Here is a 15,567-nt window from a genome sequence, read left to right as displayed (position 1 = left end):
CCATCGTGACATCATTTTCCAGTGAAGACGTAAAATCAAGTTCATTTATTCAAAAAAACTGTATTTTCAAATCATTACAAAGCAGGCATGTCGTCTTTTTCACCATTCTCTCTCATTATAACCATAGTTATGTTATAACTAACGCGTACACTTTTTTGGGTGTTCTCAAATGTACTTGTTGTTGCAAATTTCCCCGTTATCTTTTCCTGATAGTTATTTCTTTTGAAGAATTATTTTTGAATGTTGCTGTCTTTACTCAGTTTTCTCACTATGTTGCGCCTTTAGTTCGCTTATCGCTGTCTAGAAAGAAATTTGACTGTGTCGGTCTCTTTTCGGCTTCTTGAAAGGCCATTACCTTCAGTGTATTGCTAGGTGGAAAAAGAAAACATGGTGATACCGTAGTTGTATACTTCAAGGATGCGAAACTTCTGCGAACATTGTGTATATGCACTTAAAGGAACGAAGACTTCAAGATTTACAAGAACCATTTGAGGCAAAGAGGGAGACGTTAGAGTACCAGTTGCAAATGTCTGCTGTTTGCCTGTAGTCAAACGTTTTTTTGACAGATAAGAATTTGAGTTCGATAAGTCTTAACGACATATTATTCTCAAATCCAATAGCCCATTTCCGAGTTGCTGCATGCCTCAGTTTCAAAGCGAGTCCTGTTGCACAACCATTAAAATGGAAATGAGTTGCGTATTCTGCAAACTCATTTCCCTTACAATAGTTGAGACTCGGAAATGGCCCATTAGATTACGATTAACTTGTGACAGCATGAAGACACTGATAAATTCGGGCACTGCTAATCGCTAGCTTTGGAAAGCCGATCTTTTAACTTATGTCTCCAAGGTAACAAAATGCAAAGTGACTGTGAAGTTTTACGACTTAAATCCTCTCCGTTCCAGAGTGAATTGCGACACCCGAAAATGGCCCGTAAAGTTTAATTAAAGTTGGTCTACGTTCGAAAAACGGGCCCCGGAACTCCTGACAAATACTAAATTTTGATTAGGATCAAAGAATCGATTTGTAAGGTTTGATCAGTCGAGTGCCATGGATGCATCAGAACTGAAGACAGACAAAACAGGACCCAAGTTTCTACGGAGCGAGTAGCCAGAATGCATCGCTCTTTGACAGGGAGCTTCGACATTATCGACCCCTTTATTAATAGCGGCCTGTGTAGTCAGCTCAAGAGGAGAGGGAAGCGAAGCGAGTGACCAGGCCTTTTCTCCCTCCCCAGTTCCCTTTCCGCGTGGTTTGGTCACTCGCTTCGCTTCCCTCTCCCCTCCCCTCGCGCTTTCTACGCAGGCTACTTAATTAAGTAAAAAGATTTCGACACTTCTCCTGCATTTTCACTGTTTTGCCATGACTGAAACATTTTTTCAAGTGCTTAAATATATTCAACCTAGATCTACATCAAATGCAATTGAATAGTTGGTCTTTTGGATAGGAACAGAAGATATTTGAACCACCATGAAACCCTGCTCGTTTCAAATTGTCTTATTTCTACGTTGTCACCTTGAGTGAACTCTTCGTTCTACAATGTCCGCAACAATTTCATATCCTTTGGCTATACTAGTTAAGAGTGTAGTGTTAGAAGTTGTGATGTCATTGTAATGTCATGTTACCACGTGACGCCAATTTAAATAGGGGCGTATCTGCCAAAGAGTTCAGCATTGTTCAGTATTGTGTATTCAGTGTCAGCATCTATAGTAGTTTCGAGTTCAATTTTGAGTTTTCAAGTACAGTTATCAGATAGTTTTAAACGGTGTCAGAGTATAATAAGAAACGATATTAAAGAGTTAGGTATTCAAGTACTTTCGGATCGCCAGTTTACACGTGGGATAGCCATCAATACAACAAGAGGACTATATAGTTCGTCACTGTGACGCCTGGTCAAAGCGAAGCTCCTCCTTAGCGAAGTGCATTCTGGTTGGAAGTGCAACGTATTCTGGTTAAAAGCAAAGACAAATACATCGAGATTTGGTTTATTCAACTGCTTCGAACAAAGCACAAAAACTACTTAACGCTGTATAGAAACATATGGAACAATGTTGAAAAGGGAGGATTCTCAGTGAAAGCGCCCAGCACCGTACCTGGGGGAAACCCCAAAACTACACTAGTAATAGTTGTCTGTTATTTATTTCTTCGAGCAGGTTGAAGGTTTGGCAGCTATTAAGCTGATGTGGACCTGCTATAACAGCATTGAAGCCAATGAGAGCCCAGGACTCTCTGCGAACAACTCACAATTTTTGTTTGCGATTAGCTAAATAATCCTTACACCAGTCAGTCAAGTAGTTTTCCCCTCAATCATTTCTGTCTTAGCTTCATTATCAAAAGAGAATGATCAGAGAGATCAAAAGCTTTTGAAAAATCTAAAAATACCACATCAACTTGTCGTTGGTTATGAGAAGGCTTTAGCCCAGTCGTGATGCACCAACTGGGTGACACTGAGTGACTGCTGAGTCATATCTACCTTTCACTAAGGAAACCGTGGTGCGAGTCATGTAAATAATGACATACCTGATCATAAATAACCGTGAGAATGAACAATTATCTCCTGACATTTTCTAATCAGTTACAGACAACCAGGAAATTTCGTCTGCAATTTTCCGCAGAATTTATGATTCCGTCCTTGTAAACTGGGGAAATGTTAGCCATCTTTCATAATTGTGGAACAGTTTCTAGTCCCGTTCGAAAGACATATCATTAAATAAACTTGATTTCCATTTGAGTATCTTTGAGTAAACGGTCACGAACAGAATCCACACCTGCGCATGCCCTGGGCCTTACCGGGATTAAACTTCTCTAATATTTTCTGCACTTCATCACGATTCACGGTCACCACAGTGTAGGATTTGTCTCAAACTTCGGATTATATTATATAACTATCAACGTTACAGTTTTCCAAACACCTTTCCTGACTATCGACGCTGTCATATTTTTGCCAAAAAGGAAGGATCCTGTGCCGAGGTAACAACTAATTGACTCTATTTTTTTTATATACCCTGCAATGATTCTGAAAAAGTGCATCCGACAAACCAAAGGTTTGGTTTGGTAGTTCTTGGTCTTCTTGGTACGCTTCAAAAAGATCACGAGAAACCAGTCTTTCTTTGACAAATGGAAAACTCTTCTTTGGGACACGCTTGCCAAATCAAAAATTCTTACCAGTATTGAAACTTGAAACACTAAATTCGACCACCCTCCTTAATTAGAACCATGACGATCATGGCCTTTTATTTTTATATCTCGTTAAATAATTAAAGGGAAGGACGCGAATAGGCGAGTGCAAAATGAGTCATGTTTCATCCTAACTTGAGATCAACCCCTGATGACGACTCTGGCAGGAGTGTCGAGTACCTCTCAGTCTCGTAGAAATAGTTTTTTTCTCTCCAACATACCCGCTGTAATTGCCAAGACAAAGACCGAAATTTTCAGCAAAATTTTCAGCTCTTTTGCCCGGGCTGAGAATCCTGGACCGGTTTCAGAAACCTAACAAAGTGCAACAGCTATTTAATTACGAAGTGCGACGAGTGTTTACAAAATGCGACAGGTATTACAAAGTGCGATGATTATTACAAAGTGCGACAGAACAAACCTTCTCCATGTAATCACCACTTTCGTTTCAAGAGGATTTCTTTCAGAACCCGGGCTAAAATTCGCCATGTATCCACCCCCAAATTACATAGTATGTCGAATTTCTCTTGAGTTCATCTCATGAAACGTCTCTTGTCGACGTGACGTGGATGCGTTGCTTACATTTTTGTCAGCTGTGTGTTTGTCATTTCAAGTGTCAGCTGGGAAAAACCTCCGTCCTTGAAACAAATTAACTATGAAGGAGCCAAACGATGGGGATGCCGAATTCTTTTTTTTTTTGGGGGGGGGGGAGGGGAGGGGAGGGGAGGGGGTGGGCGATTAAGGATCAGTCATCGATTGTCGAGCCTTTTTCGCAAAAACGCAAAAACCTATTTTTCCTCTACCTGCTCACGCACATGAGCCACAACCGGAGACAACTTCTAAGTTTCAGGAAAACTTCGCTTTCTTCTAGCGCTTTCTTGTTTTATGATGAAATGTTTGAATAAATTACGGTAATAATCTATTTTTGTGCTTTGTTATATTTTTCAGAACAATTCGCATGTGGGCTGCGTTCTTTAACTTCCTCGATATGCCATGCACGATAAAAGAAAACTGCTTTCATGTTAATATTGTTCATTATCTTTCAAAACGTGAAAGAAATACTAAAATCTTGGTATTTTGTTATTGATGCAATATTTTCGCTTATTCTGGTGTTCGATAGAGTGTTCATAGCAACGATTACCAAGTCTTAGGGGAAGTCACAACACCGGAAGTTTAACCGTGACTCATAAATGTAACGACGCCGTAACGGGTTGAGAGAAGATCGAGACGAGAACCTTTAATTTCTGTAAAATGTCTTTTTGTTCATACTTAATCGATCACTTCCATAAGAGCTGAAACTGAAACTAACTTCGCGGAATAAATTTCCATTTCGTTTCTATTACTGTAAAATGAGAGGTGATTAAACCTACATACTAGAAAGGGAAAGATTCCGAAGAATAACTATAATTAAACATTGACATCCCGTGATCGTTTACTTTCGAAAACACCCAAAGAAGCATCAATAGTTAATGATTTTGCGGGGGCTGTGTTACCTTTTGCTTTCTACGGTCTGTATGTTCAGAATTCTCTCCTAAAATTTCATTGCTCAGTGCTCTGTTTGAAAAGTTTAGTTAGACCACAGAACGGTTGAAACTGCACAGCTGGCGTTGCATTATTCATCCAGTTCTTCATGGCAAATATTAGCATCCTCAAGTTGGCTTTTGTCGCGTTGCTCTCCTTCAACGTAAGTGAGTTTGATGATGCAATTATTTTTAAGCGTGTTTCCAAACTTTTTAGGTGCTGTTAAGAATCTTAAACAGTAAAATGTTTGTAGTTAATTATTGAAGGTTTTAAAAAATAATTCACAGCATCAGTGCAGAACGGAATGTCTTTTTTGTATTCCATGTAACCAATTGATGGATATATTTTTAAAGTCTCTGTTGTGCGAGTGAACTCGTGGTTTAAATAAGATAACTTCAGATGTGGATCTTCAGTGGTGTTCTATCTGGGCCTGTCAGATTACTTTTAAATGCTTGGAATTGATTGGAAAAGAAACGGCTGTGTCGAAAAGTCTGACGAGGACGCGGGGATGCGGAGACAGGGGCCGTGGGGACTTGGGAACTCGGGGACGTCGGGACGTGGAGACTCGGAGACTCGGGGACTCGGGGACTCGGGGAAGTGGGGACGTAAGGACTCGGGGTCTCGGGAACGTGGCGACTCATTTTTACCATTTGCTTAACTTTTCATCATATTTCACAAAATCCTCGTCCGGCTGTTGATCGTAACTGCGTTGTACCCCGGTTTTAAGTTCCTCATTTGTACAATGTGAAACAGAGGTGTAGTAAATATATATAGAATAGTTTATTACTCGTCTTCATAAAAAGGTGACTTTCATTACACTACTATCAAGTTACATAGTAGAGTAATTTAGGTAAAAGGAAGGGACACATTTTTTTTTGCATTAAGTCCTTATTTGACATAGGTAGAGCGGTTTTCAAATGAGTGTCGTAAAACCAAAACCATAGTAATTACTTTAACCAATCAAAAAGGACGGAGACAATCCAGTAAACCAATCAAAACTCGAAGTAATTACACGTAGCCGACACAAAAGGCGGGAAAATGTGCACGCGCGAGCCACAATTGGTTTTGGTTTCACTTCTGATTGGTTGAAAAAGTGGCGCGAAAACTTTGAACCAATCACTGAGTGAAGTAGATGCAAAACCAAAGTAATTCGCTAATTACTTTCTACACTCAATTGAAAACCGCTCTAACATGAATAAAACGTTGGTATGACCATTTCTCAGATTCTTTTAACATTTCCCAAGTATATCGTGACTTGAATATTTAACAGTATTTCTACTTTCTGCATCCTAACCTTTTCATTTTTAATTATGGTCATTATGCATTTCAATCGTAGTTGCCTGTGTCACGCACGTCACATTTCTTGACTGAAGACGTCATAACGCTTGTTTTTGAGTTTGGGGGAACGTTTACCCTAAAAAAGTCCGACAACGTTTTGCTTGAAACTGCTTAAAACTACCATTAACATATAATTATACCTATTAATATTTAATGAGATATCGTTCATTTTCATTGTGACCTCTATGGACACTTATTGTGTGATTTGACCTGTTTTTTTTTCTTTTAATTTTCATTTACCGTTCCCATTAAGATCGGCATATGATTAAAAGGCAGAGTGATAAAGCCTCGATAGGAGTACTTGAGCAAGGTAGCTTGATATGAGATAACTTTTCCATCCTTGTTTCCGATAAAAGATTTAAATTGTTTTTAGCCGTTAAAAATCATGTGACACATTTCAGGTGAAACAGCAAGTAGAAAGCTAAGCATGCATATTTCAAGTTAACATCGATTGGATAAATTTTTCCTCGTAAAACGAAATATGCCAATTTATGAACTTGGTCAAGCCTTAACACACTCGAGTCAAGAGTTACTTAGCTTCTGGCCCGGGGGCGCGCGCGCGGCGGTACTTTAGGAACTTCTTGGTGGGGGATGTGCCACTAGTACCCTGGAACCCTTAGCCTATACCAGAGCCGGTTCAGCTGAATTTTGCTACACTGCACCAGAGTAAACTCCCCAAATCCTCCCAATCATAGAGTAGCTGTTTTTCAGAAACTACTGAGGTCACTAGCGCAGTGTAGTCAAAACAAAACCTATACCACAATCGTTCCTCTCTCAAAAAAAGATTTATTTATACTTGTTCAGTTCGTTCAGTCTTTTTTCTGGTTTCCTTAGTCTAGATAAAATCTTCAACCAACTGGTCAGTTCCGCGTGACTGGTCAGTTCCACAATTCCCAGACAAAACTTTTCATTAAAAGTAAAATTGTCAAATGAATCGTTGCATGTAACGTCGAAGGTAAAGTCCGCTTTGCGGGTGTAAAAAATGGGCGTTTCATTTTGTGAAAAGGAAGGGTTGTGAGACCAATTAAGGTTGAATTTGGTTTATAGTTTACCTCTTATTCAAGAGGTTTGCGCCCGCCTTTTGCACCCTCTGATCATTATTATCATCAAGATCATCATCGTCATCATCATCCTGCTCATCACCAACATCATCATCATCGTCGTCGTCATCAAAAACATCATCATCATCATGGTCATCAACAAAAACATCACAAACATCGTCGTCATCATCATCATCATCAACAACAACAACATCGTCATCATTATCATCTTCATCATCATCGTCATCATTAACAGCATCATCAACAACAACAACATCGTCATCATCATCATCATCATCAACAACAACAACATCGTCATCATTATCATCATCATAATCATCGTCATCATTGACAGCATCATCAACAACAACAACATCGTCATCATCATCATCATCATCATTGACAGCATCATCAACAACACCAACATCGCCATCATCATAATTATCATCATCAACAACAACAACAACGTCATCATCATCATCATCATCATTGACAGCATCATCATCATCACAAACATCGTCATCATCATCATCATCAACTACAACAAGAACGTCATCATCATCATCATCATCATCATTGACAGCATCATCATCATCACAAACATCGTCATCATCATCATCATCAACAACAACAACAACGTCATCATCATCATCATCATTGACAGCATCATCATCATCACAAACATCGTCATCATCATCATCATCAACTACAACAAGAACGTCATCATCATCATCATCATCATCATTGACAGCATCATCATCATCACAAACATCGTCATCATCATCATCATCAACAACAACAACAACGTCATCATCATCATCATCATTGACAGCATCATCATCATCACAAACATCGTCATCATCATCATCATCAACTACAACAACAACGTCATCATCATCATCGTCATCATTAACAGCATCATCATCATCACCAACTTCGTCATCAACAACAACAACAACAACATCATCATCATCATCATCATCACTTTTATTGTCGTTCTCAAATAATAACTACCATCAATGTTATGACGCTTTTCATTACAGGGAGTGGCTGGCGAGGAGTGCAAAAAAGATCAATTTAAACAAGGTGGGCGCTGTACACAATGCCCGCCATGCCCCCCTGGAGAACAGATCACAGACTATTGTGGACATAACAGCAATGGAGAGCAGACCGGCAACAAGTGCACGAACTGTACTGTCGGTATTAACTACAACGACGGGAATTCCACAAAAGTCTGTAAAAATTGTCTCTACTGCAAGACCGTGAAGAAGGTTGAGATCTGGCCCTGCACACCGACCAGTAATACCGTTTGCGCATGTCCTAAAGGGTGAGATAAATCGTAAAATAAATAAGTAATATAAGGAATAATTGAGGAATGGGTATAATTAATATCAAGAACTTTGAAGATCGACTAGGCGTCACAAGAGAATTAAGAAGAGGGTGGCAGATAGGAATGTTACCTGCAAAATTTTGTGCTATTAACCTCAGTCTGGATGAGATGAAATTTTTTGGCAAGGGGATACTCGAAATAAAAAAAACCTAGAACTCCACTGCCAACCCAGGGTCTCTCTGAAACAATGGAGGCAGAAAAGAGACACCCTGAGAACGAGGCTGCTCCACTGCGGGAGTCGAATTTACGACCTTCCGGTGAGGGCTGGGGGTAGGGAGTGAGGGTAAGGGTGATTAGGGGACAGGGGTGGGTTAGGGTTAGGATTCACCCAGACCTAATCGCCTTCCGATTGCTAATTCAGATGCTTTACCAGTGAGCTATAACCGGAGACTCGTGGAGAAGGGCCATGAAACTTGGTTCAAGTGACAGTTGTCTCGCTATACTGCTAGGACTGGAAATGGTTTTATTAGTATTTCCGAGTTACCATCGACTAATATGCATTTCATCGTGGCATTTATGACATTTACCACGGTAAACATTCATTATCTCTCTCATCAAGCTCAGGCGCTTTTTAATAGTTGCTGATTTATTTGAATACTCCTCTTTTTACATTATTTGAAGGACCTATGAATCGGAAGGAGGGGATTGTGTGAAGTCGCCAACGCCAGACCACAAAGCAACAAAGGCGACACCAAAGGTCATTATGACGCCATCGAAGTCGCCAATGACTTCGATGACTTCAACAGCAAAACCTTTGCCGTCATATAAGCAGCCAGACTCATTAGCAAACACAACGCAGATGAAATTTCCCACGCCGAATTTTAACAAAGCAACAGATAAAGGTAGGAGAGTTTTCTTCATCTGTGCTATTGACAAAATCAGTCTCCACACTAGCTTTCCTTTTCAGTTGGGGATTACGAGACGTTATGCACCAGTGAGCAAAGATAAGCTGCTACGACATCTCATTCACGCGTCCCTTTTAGCGTGCAGCTCGCGCGAGAAGTGCGGACGGTTTGCTTATTAGTTGCCTGAGAAGAAATTTTCATGTTTCATCATGACAGAGAGTGAACTCAGTACCAGCTATCTTTCTGTTGCGTCTTTCTCAAGGGTCTAGAGCCTTTCTACAGCTACAACTTAAAAGTTAGCTTCTTCGAACAGCCAATTTATATGCAATATAATACAATACATACTTAATTGCCGCTCCCCATAGGGGCTTTTCAGGGCCACTGAAACACAATCAACGAAACGGCAGAACAGAACAACAACTGTTAAGAATCCCAACTGGCCGGAGGCAAACCAGTTGGCTATGTAAAAGTGCAGCTGGGAAGTTGAACTAGGGACTACCAGGAACAAATTCAACGAGTGATTAGAACGGGTTTTGAACCCGGGATCTCCGAATCTCAAGGCAAGCGCCCTAACCACTGGGCCACACTGCTTCCACATTATGCGACGCATATTATATCGACTGCACTTAATAAACGACATAACCTTCTGGTTTTCTTTACAGACAAACCTCTCAGCCCTTTCCGGAAACCTGGATGGATTGTACTTGTCTGCTTAATAGCTGTTATTCTTGGATTGCTAGCAATCGCGGCATTTCACGCACGAACCCGCAAGAAAATCAGCAGTCACTGCTGTGGAAAATACGGGGAACTGAGTACTGAGGGTGAAACCACTTCCGTTTTGGTAGAAGGTCACCATAACGAACCAGCCACGGAGGAACCAATAAGTGAGTGACAGTCTATTCGTATCCCTAGAGGCCGTGGTTCTTTAGGCCAGTATCGAGAATAACCACCACTGGCTGATCCCGGAATATTGTCATTCTAAGAACACTTACACGAACCTTGAAGAGAAATCGTTTATTCAAGAATGCGCAGTTAGTCAACAGATGAACACTTCTCGCACCAATTTAGTATTAATAGCAGGGGAGATTGTAAAAGACACCCTGATTTGTCAGCCATGATACAACGGTTTGAAAATCCTGAATAATGTACCATGAAACAAACGGGAAGCATCAAAAGAACCTGTCCTTTTTTGTTGCCAAAAAGTGTGAAAACGTACTCTCCATGTCATGCAGTGGTACTTCGGTGCTCTTAGGCTGTTATTTCAGTTTAATACAAGGCAAAGTTTACAGTAAGAATGACTGAGGCTGGTGGGCACAAATCTCCTGCAAAAAGCTCAAATAGCCATCGGAATCAACTGACAAAAGCCGAGCCTCTCTATCGTGCTATTACAATATATTCTTTGACTGATTTGTTCAGAGGACACTAAACCCGGCAGAACCCACATCTTCTAGCAGAAAAAAAAACCAAATGAAACGTAAAAATAATAACTCAGGAATAAGAATATCCCCAAAAAATCACTGACGTTATTTCAAATATTTTTTGCAAACAACACGCCGTAAGTGAGCTAAATGTGCTATGCTTCTTATTTGCAGATAATGCCAGACCCATCCCTCCTTATGAAGAGCCAATGTCACCAACCCTGCGATCGCATTCAATTACAAGTAAGCTAACAACCTACCAATCAAAATAGTTCAATGTTGCCAGGGTTTACGACGACACCTTATTTGTCATTTGGTGTGAAAGTGGCCGCGCGGGCATGGGCACAAACGATAAAAATAAACACAATTATGGAAATATATGGTGCAAGGATTCGCTCGCTTAACTCGATCGGATCGCACGAGTTACCATTCTAAAAATGTATTGGGTCTGTATATAGTCGATCAAAAAATGGATGAAACCTGGATAGGAAAGCTAAATAATTGAATTTTACACTAAAATCATTGACATTGCTCTGTATGTGCTCCAAAGTTGTAGACCACTCTTTTACAAATCAGTCAATATTGTCCACCTTGTTAAAAATAATTTCATGTTATAGAAAATCGTGAGCACTATTTGCTTCTAGCGCCTTAGGGCAGACTCAAACAAGGGCTCCGTTTTCTCAACTTAAGAAAAAGATTTTATCTCACTTGCTAATAATTTCGTGGCATTCCTTTGAAACTCAGATCTTTGCTGCAACAGTGGAACCGAGGAGACAGCGAACGAACAAAAGCGGTGTACATGCAATATAAAAACGTCAGGTACTTTTTAACTCTTTCACTCCCAATATCTAAAAGTTCACTCTCCAAAGTAATACCATAGATTTATTTGCAGGCTGGTCATGAGAATTTGGTGTTATATCAAGACAATATCCACCAGCTGACAATAATCCTCATTCTCAATATCTGTCTACCGGACAGGATTGAAATTGTAAGGAGAATTCACATCCTTGCCTCGACCACAGCACCCACGCGTTTTTCCCGCCCAGTATACATATGTCCAGAAATTAGATGCATCTTGATTTCAATAAGTGTCACGAAATGTCCCCTTTATTTTCTCCCCAACTTCAAAATCATTCGTGTCTCGGAATTGTTTCGCTTTCCCGACTATCTGCGCCTTGAACAGGCTAGGGTTGATTTTAAATTAGTGGAGATCCAATATCTCTACTCCGTTTTGTCTTGTTGCGGACGGCAAGGATGATAGCCAATGACATCTTGAGTGCAAACGGTGGCAGTCAGAAACTCTGGCTTTATTAACCAATTAAACAAGCCAGTTTTCACTGCCTATATTACATTTATTTGTTAAGAGCATTGTTCTTAATTAAGTTACCAGTCTCTTTCAAAGTTTTACACATATATAGGATTTTAAAATTTGTTCAACAGTCACTTCTGAAGATTTATAACATATCATACGAAACGACAAGTTAAAATACATTATGCATGATATGTTTATCACCACAGTTTTGTTTTTGATCAAGTTAAAATGGCCGAAAAAACAAGAGTTTTTACAATGACATCTTGACAAATTGGGCCATTTGTTTAACAATCATTTAACAACCATGGGCCAGGATGTCCAAGTTTTCTTGAAGAGATTGCCAAAACACTTCAATGGGTGCCAATTTCTGTAAAGAGGCATCTTATATTAACCTCTTAGATTTGCACGATTTGTTATACACCGGTGAGAATTTTAAGAGATGGGTTTTTCTTAGTTTTAACCAAAAACACAGAGTTACGTTAGTCACAGCGCCGAGGAAGCAAACACTTGGAAATTTGGTGTGACTAGTCAATAAAATGACTAATTAAAATAGTTATATATTAATTAAGCATCCACCCTTCGTTTCTTGTAGAAACTTCACTCCGGTCCCTTGATAAATTGACCTTCAGCTCCTTGTCTGCTGAAACAATTTCGGACGAATGGCAAGAGAGAGGAAATATTCCAAGCCACTTCTCTTCGCGGTCTGATCATCGCTGCGTCACCACAAATTCGTCTTCAAACGGTCGAACGCCATCTCCGCCTGGTAGGCGGTCACCTGACCATCATTGCGTGACATCCTATCCTTTTCCAACTCACGTGATAAGATCTCAAGCACAAGTGCAATCACCAGGACATTCATGCGCGACGTGCTCTGCAAATTCCTCTTGCGTAACGGCATCACCATATCTGGGGCGATCACCTGAACATCGCTGTGTCACACCTTCTTCATGGTCGACTTGCACGAGTCAAGCTTCCTCTTCTTGCAGGGTTTCGCCTGATCCATCAATTTTCTCCAGCCTCCATAGCCATTCTAGTTCTTACGAAGATCAGGGAATTAGCAATCAAAGTGGAGGGTCCACACAGAGCAACTACGAGATGCAATCGATTCCAGTTAGTGTGGAAGCATTCGACAAAGAGTACCAAGCAGGTCCGTCAAAACCAATGGCGAAAAAAAACCCACTAGCGTCAAAGAGAAACAATGAGAGCAGATCAGTGGAGGGGAGACAGAGCCCCACTGCTAAACAAGACTTGTCCAGCCCTTGCAAGTCTGAATTACGACCGACCGAGCTCTTAACAAAAACGGAAACAGGGGACGACAAAGAGAGAGAGATGACGCAGAGGCCAGAAGAAGGAACAGGTTTTGTCGTCATGAAAGTCGGCGGTAATGATACTAGGATTATTAAGGCAGAGAAAATTGGGTCTGTTTTGATTCAGACAAACGATGCAAATGAGTTATCTGATTGTCAGCTTTCTCAGAATGTAGCTTTAAAAAGTTACAATTCGTCGTCATCAAGGTTGATCTAAAGTTATGGCAAGAGTCCTTTTATATGCCACCAAATTGAAAGAGAGCCCGTTAATAATAATTAGCGTCCTTTCTTTTAAGAGAAGATGCAAATAGGTGTCAGGCCGCACATCATTTCAGAATCATGTTTTAAAAGGCCAAACTGGAGGATCCCGTACTAGACCATTTGCAGCTTAGTGATTACATGGTACAAAAACTGCCATATTAGAACTCAAACTGCGCACTGGGACACCTAAAACATAGCAAGTTAATTTAAATTCTCTTTGCTGTAGATGTCCCAGTGGGCAACAGATCTTTTTGTGGATACGGCGGCCATTTTGATTTCTATTGTTTGGAAAGACATTATGGGATGCTCAGGGGGGAAATTAATATGTATTTACCCACTGGGCATCCCATAATAGCTATTTGAAACAATAGAAATCAAAATGGCCGCCGTACCTGCAAAAAGGTATATTTGCGTTCCAGTATTCTCTACTTTCTCAAATCTCATAATGCATCTTTTTTAACCCACAGATTTCTCGTGGGACATGAAAACGTCCCAAGATAAATTGAAAGCAATGCTTATGCAATTTTTTTTTGGGGGGGGGGGGCCTGGGGAGGGGCGGGGGAGGTAGAAGAGGTGTATTATGGGATATGAGAAAGTAGAGAATGGATGCAAAAGGGAGGGAGTAACGAAGTGACGCTGTTTACTCTATCCCGCGCAATGACTGTAATCAAAAATTCGAAATTTCGGAACGTCAGATTCCGCGTGTTTATGGAACATGTAATAATCTAGGTATAGACTACATCATGTGTAGTCACTGAACATTGCTTCTTGTTATCTTGTCTTTTGATCTAGTTACTCCAAGATCTGATTGTTCATACCGCCCTTATCCACGGAACAAGAAACATCGCTGCCAAGGTATGCAATGAGCGTCGACATTGGACCCGAAAATGCTTTAGTTCGATTCTCTTAAGGGATGAAGCCACTAAAATACGGTTTGAAAGCAATGTAGGCGTAAAGCCAAAATAATCAGCCTTGGTTAAGACTCGAGAAACACTCTTAATCCAATCTTGTCTCTCCTGGCTTCGTCGCTCTATAGACCTTATGCAAAAATGGCTGCCTTTAAATTATTCTTTTGTTCATATTCAAAATAGCCCAACTAACCTCTTTCGGGATAACAAATTCTTTAGAATTTTTGTCTCAAAAACGAGGTTAGTTGGGCTATTTTGAATATGAACAAAAGAATAATTTAAAGGCAGCCATTTTTGCATAGCGTCTATTAACTAACGCTTCCACAAAAAGACTGAAACTGTAGAGCTGCTTGCAGCTTAAATCCTTGTGATTGTGTGAGTTTGATTGTACCTTTTCTCCATCCTTTTTGCGATTGTCCAGTCGAAATAATTGTGTTTGAATTTCAAGCCACTGACTGAGTTTGCGGAAAATCTCTCACAGAATCATAACGTTTGTCATTATTCAATTGTTGTGTCGTAATTTATTTTTGCAGAATGTTGCCCACAGCCAGACGACTTATTTTTTCAGCTTATAATAGAAAGACTTTGCCTTAAGGAGCAAATTTGCAAGGAGCTTAACAAGAATTTCAAGGAATTAGCCATTTCAGCGCGAGTGGAGAAAGAAATTGGAGATTGCGAAACCACTTTAAACCCTGCCGAACATGTTTTGGACACAATTAAAGCTTCTTATCCAAGAATGAGGTTGAGTGAATTCAACGAGCTTCTTCTTCAAATCAAGAGACGAGACATTGTTGAACTTATCCAGAATCATCATTTATCGTGCAGCCTATGTCAACGAAACAGATTTGACTCAAATGCTTAGTTTGCCAGAGCGCCTTTGGCTATCTGCTGACATAAGAATTTTTTAAAGTTGCTTTGAAATTAAGTTAGACATAACTGAGAGACTTTGTAAAGCTAAAATGAAATTCAGGAGACAATATTATACCAATAATGATCAAGCAAAGTAGTAAAGGTTTTCCATGACTCGTTTAATTAAAAAACAAAATGAATTTC

At 40.1% G+C, this 15,567-nt stretch overlaps 2 protein-coding genes across 3 annotated transcripts in view; one reads left to right on the top strand and one right to left on the bottom strand.

The window, feature by feature from the left end:
- Positions 1-3,712, bottom strand: part of LOC138015653 (uncharacterized) — a 27,596-nt gene extending 23,884 nt beyond the window's left edge. The window contains exon 1 of the mRNA XM_068862749.1: positions 3,596-3,712. The gene's annotated coding sequence lies outside the window, so the exon portion shown is untranslated. The remainder of the gene's footprint in view (positions 1-3,595) is intronic.
- Positions 2,802-15,567, top strand: LOC138015652 (uncharacterized). 2 transcript variants are annotated; one of them, XM_068862746.1, is made up of 10 exons: positions 2,802-2,970; positions 4,123-4,858; positions 8,117-8,400; positions 9,085-9,305; positions 9,971-10,192; positions 10,901-10,969; positions 11,471-11,545; positions 12,631-13,419; positions 14,399-14,461; positions 15,048-15,567. In XM_068862746.1, exons 2-10 carry the CDS (start codon positions 4,805-4,807, stop codon positions 15,374-15,376), a joined length of 2,106 nt encoding a protein of 701 aa, XP_068718847.1. In that variant the 5' UTR covers positions 2,802-2,970; positions 4,123-4,804; the 3' UTR covers positions 15,377-15,567. The 2 variants fall into 2 exon arrangements, with proteins under 2 accessions (XP_068718847.1, XP_068718848.1); XM_068862747.1 differs by lacking the exons at positions 2,802-2,970; positions 4,123-4,858; positions 8,117-8,400 and adding an exon at positions 8,809-8,994.

The sequence above is a fragment of the Montipora capricornis genome, chromosome 9 (genome assembly GCF_036669925.1).
Source record: "Montipora capricornis isolate CH-2021 chromosome 9, ASM3666992v2, whole genome shotgun sequence".
In the NCBI taxonomy this organism is placed as follows: Eukaryota; Metazoa; Cnidaria; class Anthozoa; order Scleractinia; family Acroporidae; genus Montipora; species Montipora capricornis.
The sequence above is the reverse complement of the archived record's forward strand: the minus strand, read 5'-3'. Positions and strand labels throughout refer to the sequence as shown.

What these genes read in the sequence shown, in the direction of transcription:
- LOC138015652 (XM_068862746.1), top strand. Translation starts at nt 4,805, where the DNA reads ATGGCAAATATTAGCATCCTCAAGTTGGCTTTTGTCGCGTTGCTCTCC. An exon ending in GTTTGCGCATGTCCTAAAGG is followed by an intron (nt 8,401 to 9,084) that starts GTGAGATAAATC and finishes CATTATTTGAAG; the next exon opens with GACCTATGAATCGGAAGGAG. An exon ending in CAAGAAACATCGCTGCCAAG is followed by an intron (nt 14,462 to 15,047) that starts GTATGCAATGAG and finishes TTATTTTTGCAG; the next exon opens with AATGTTGCCCACAGCCAGAC.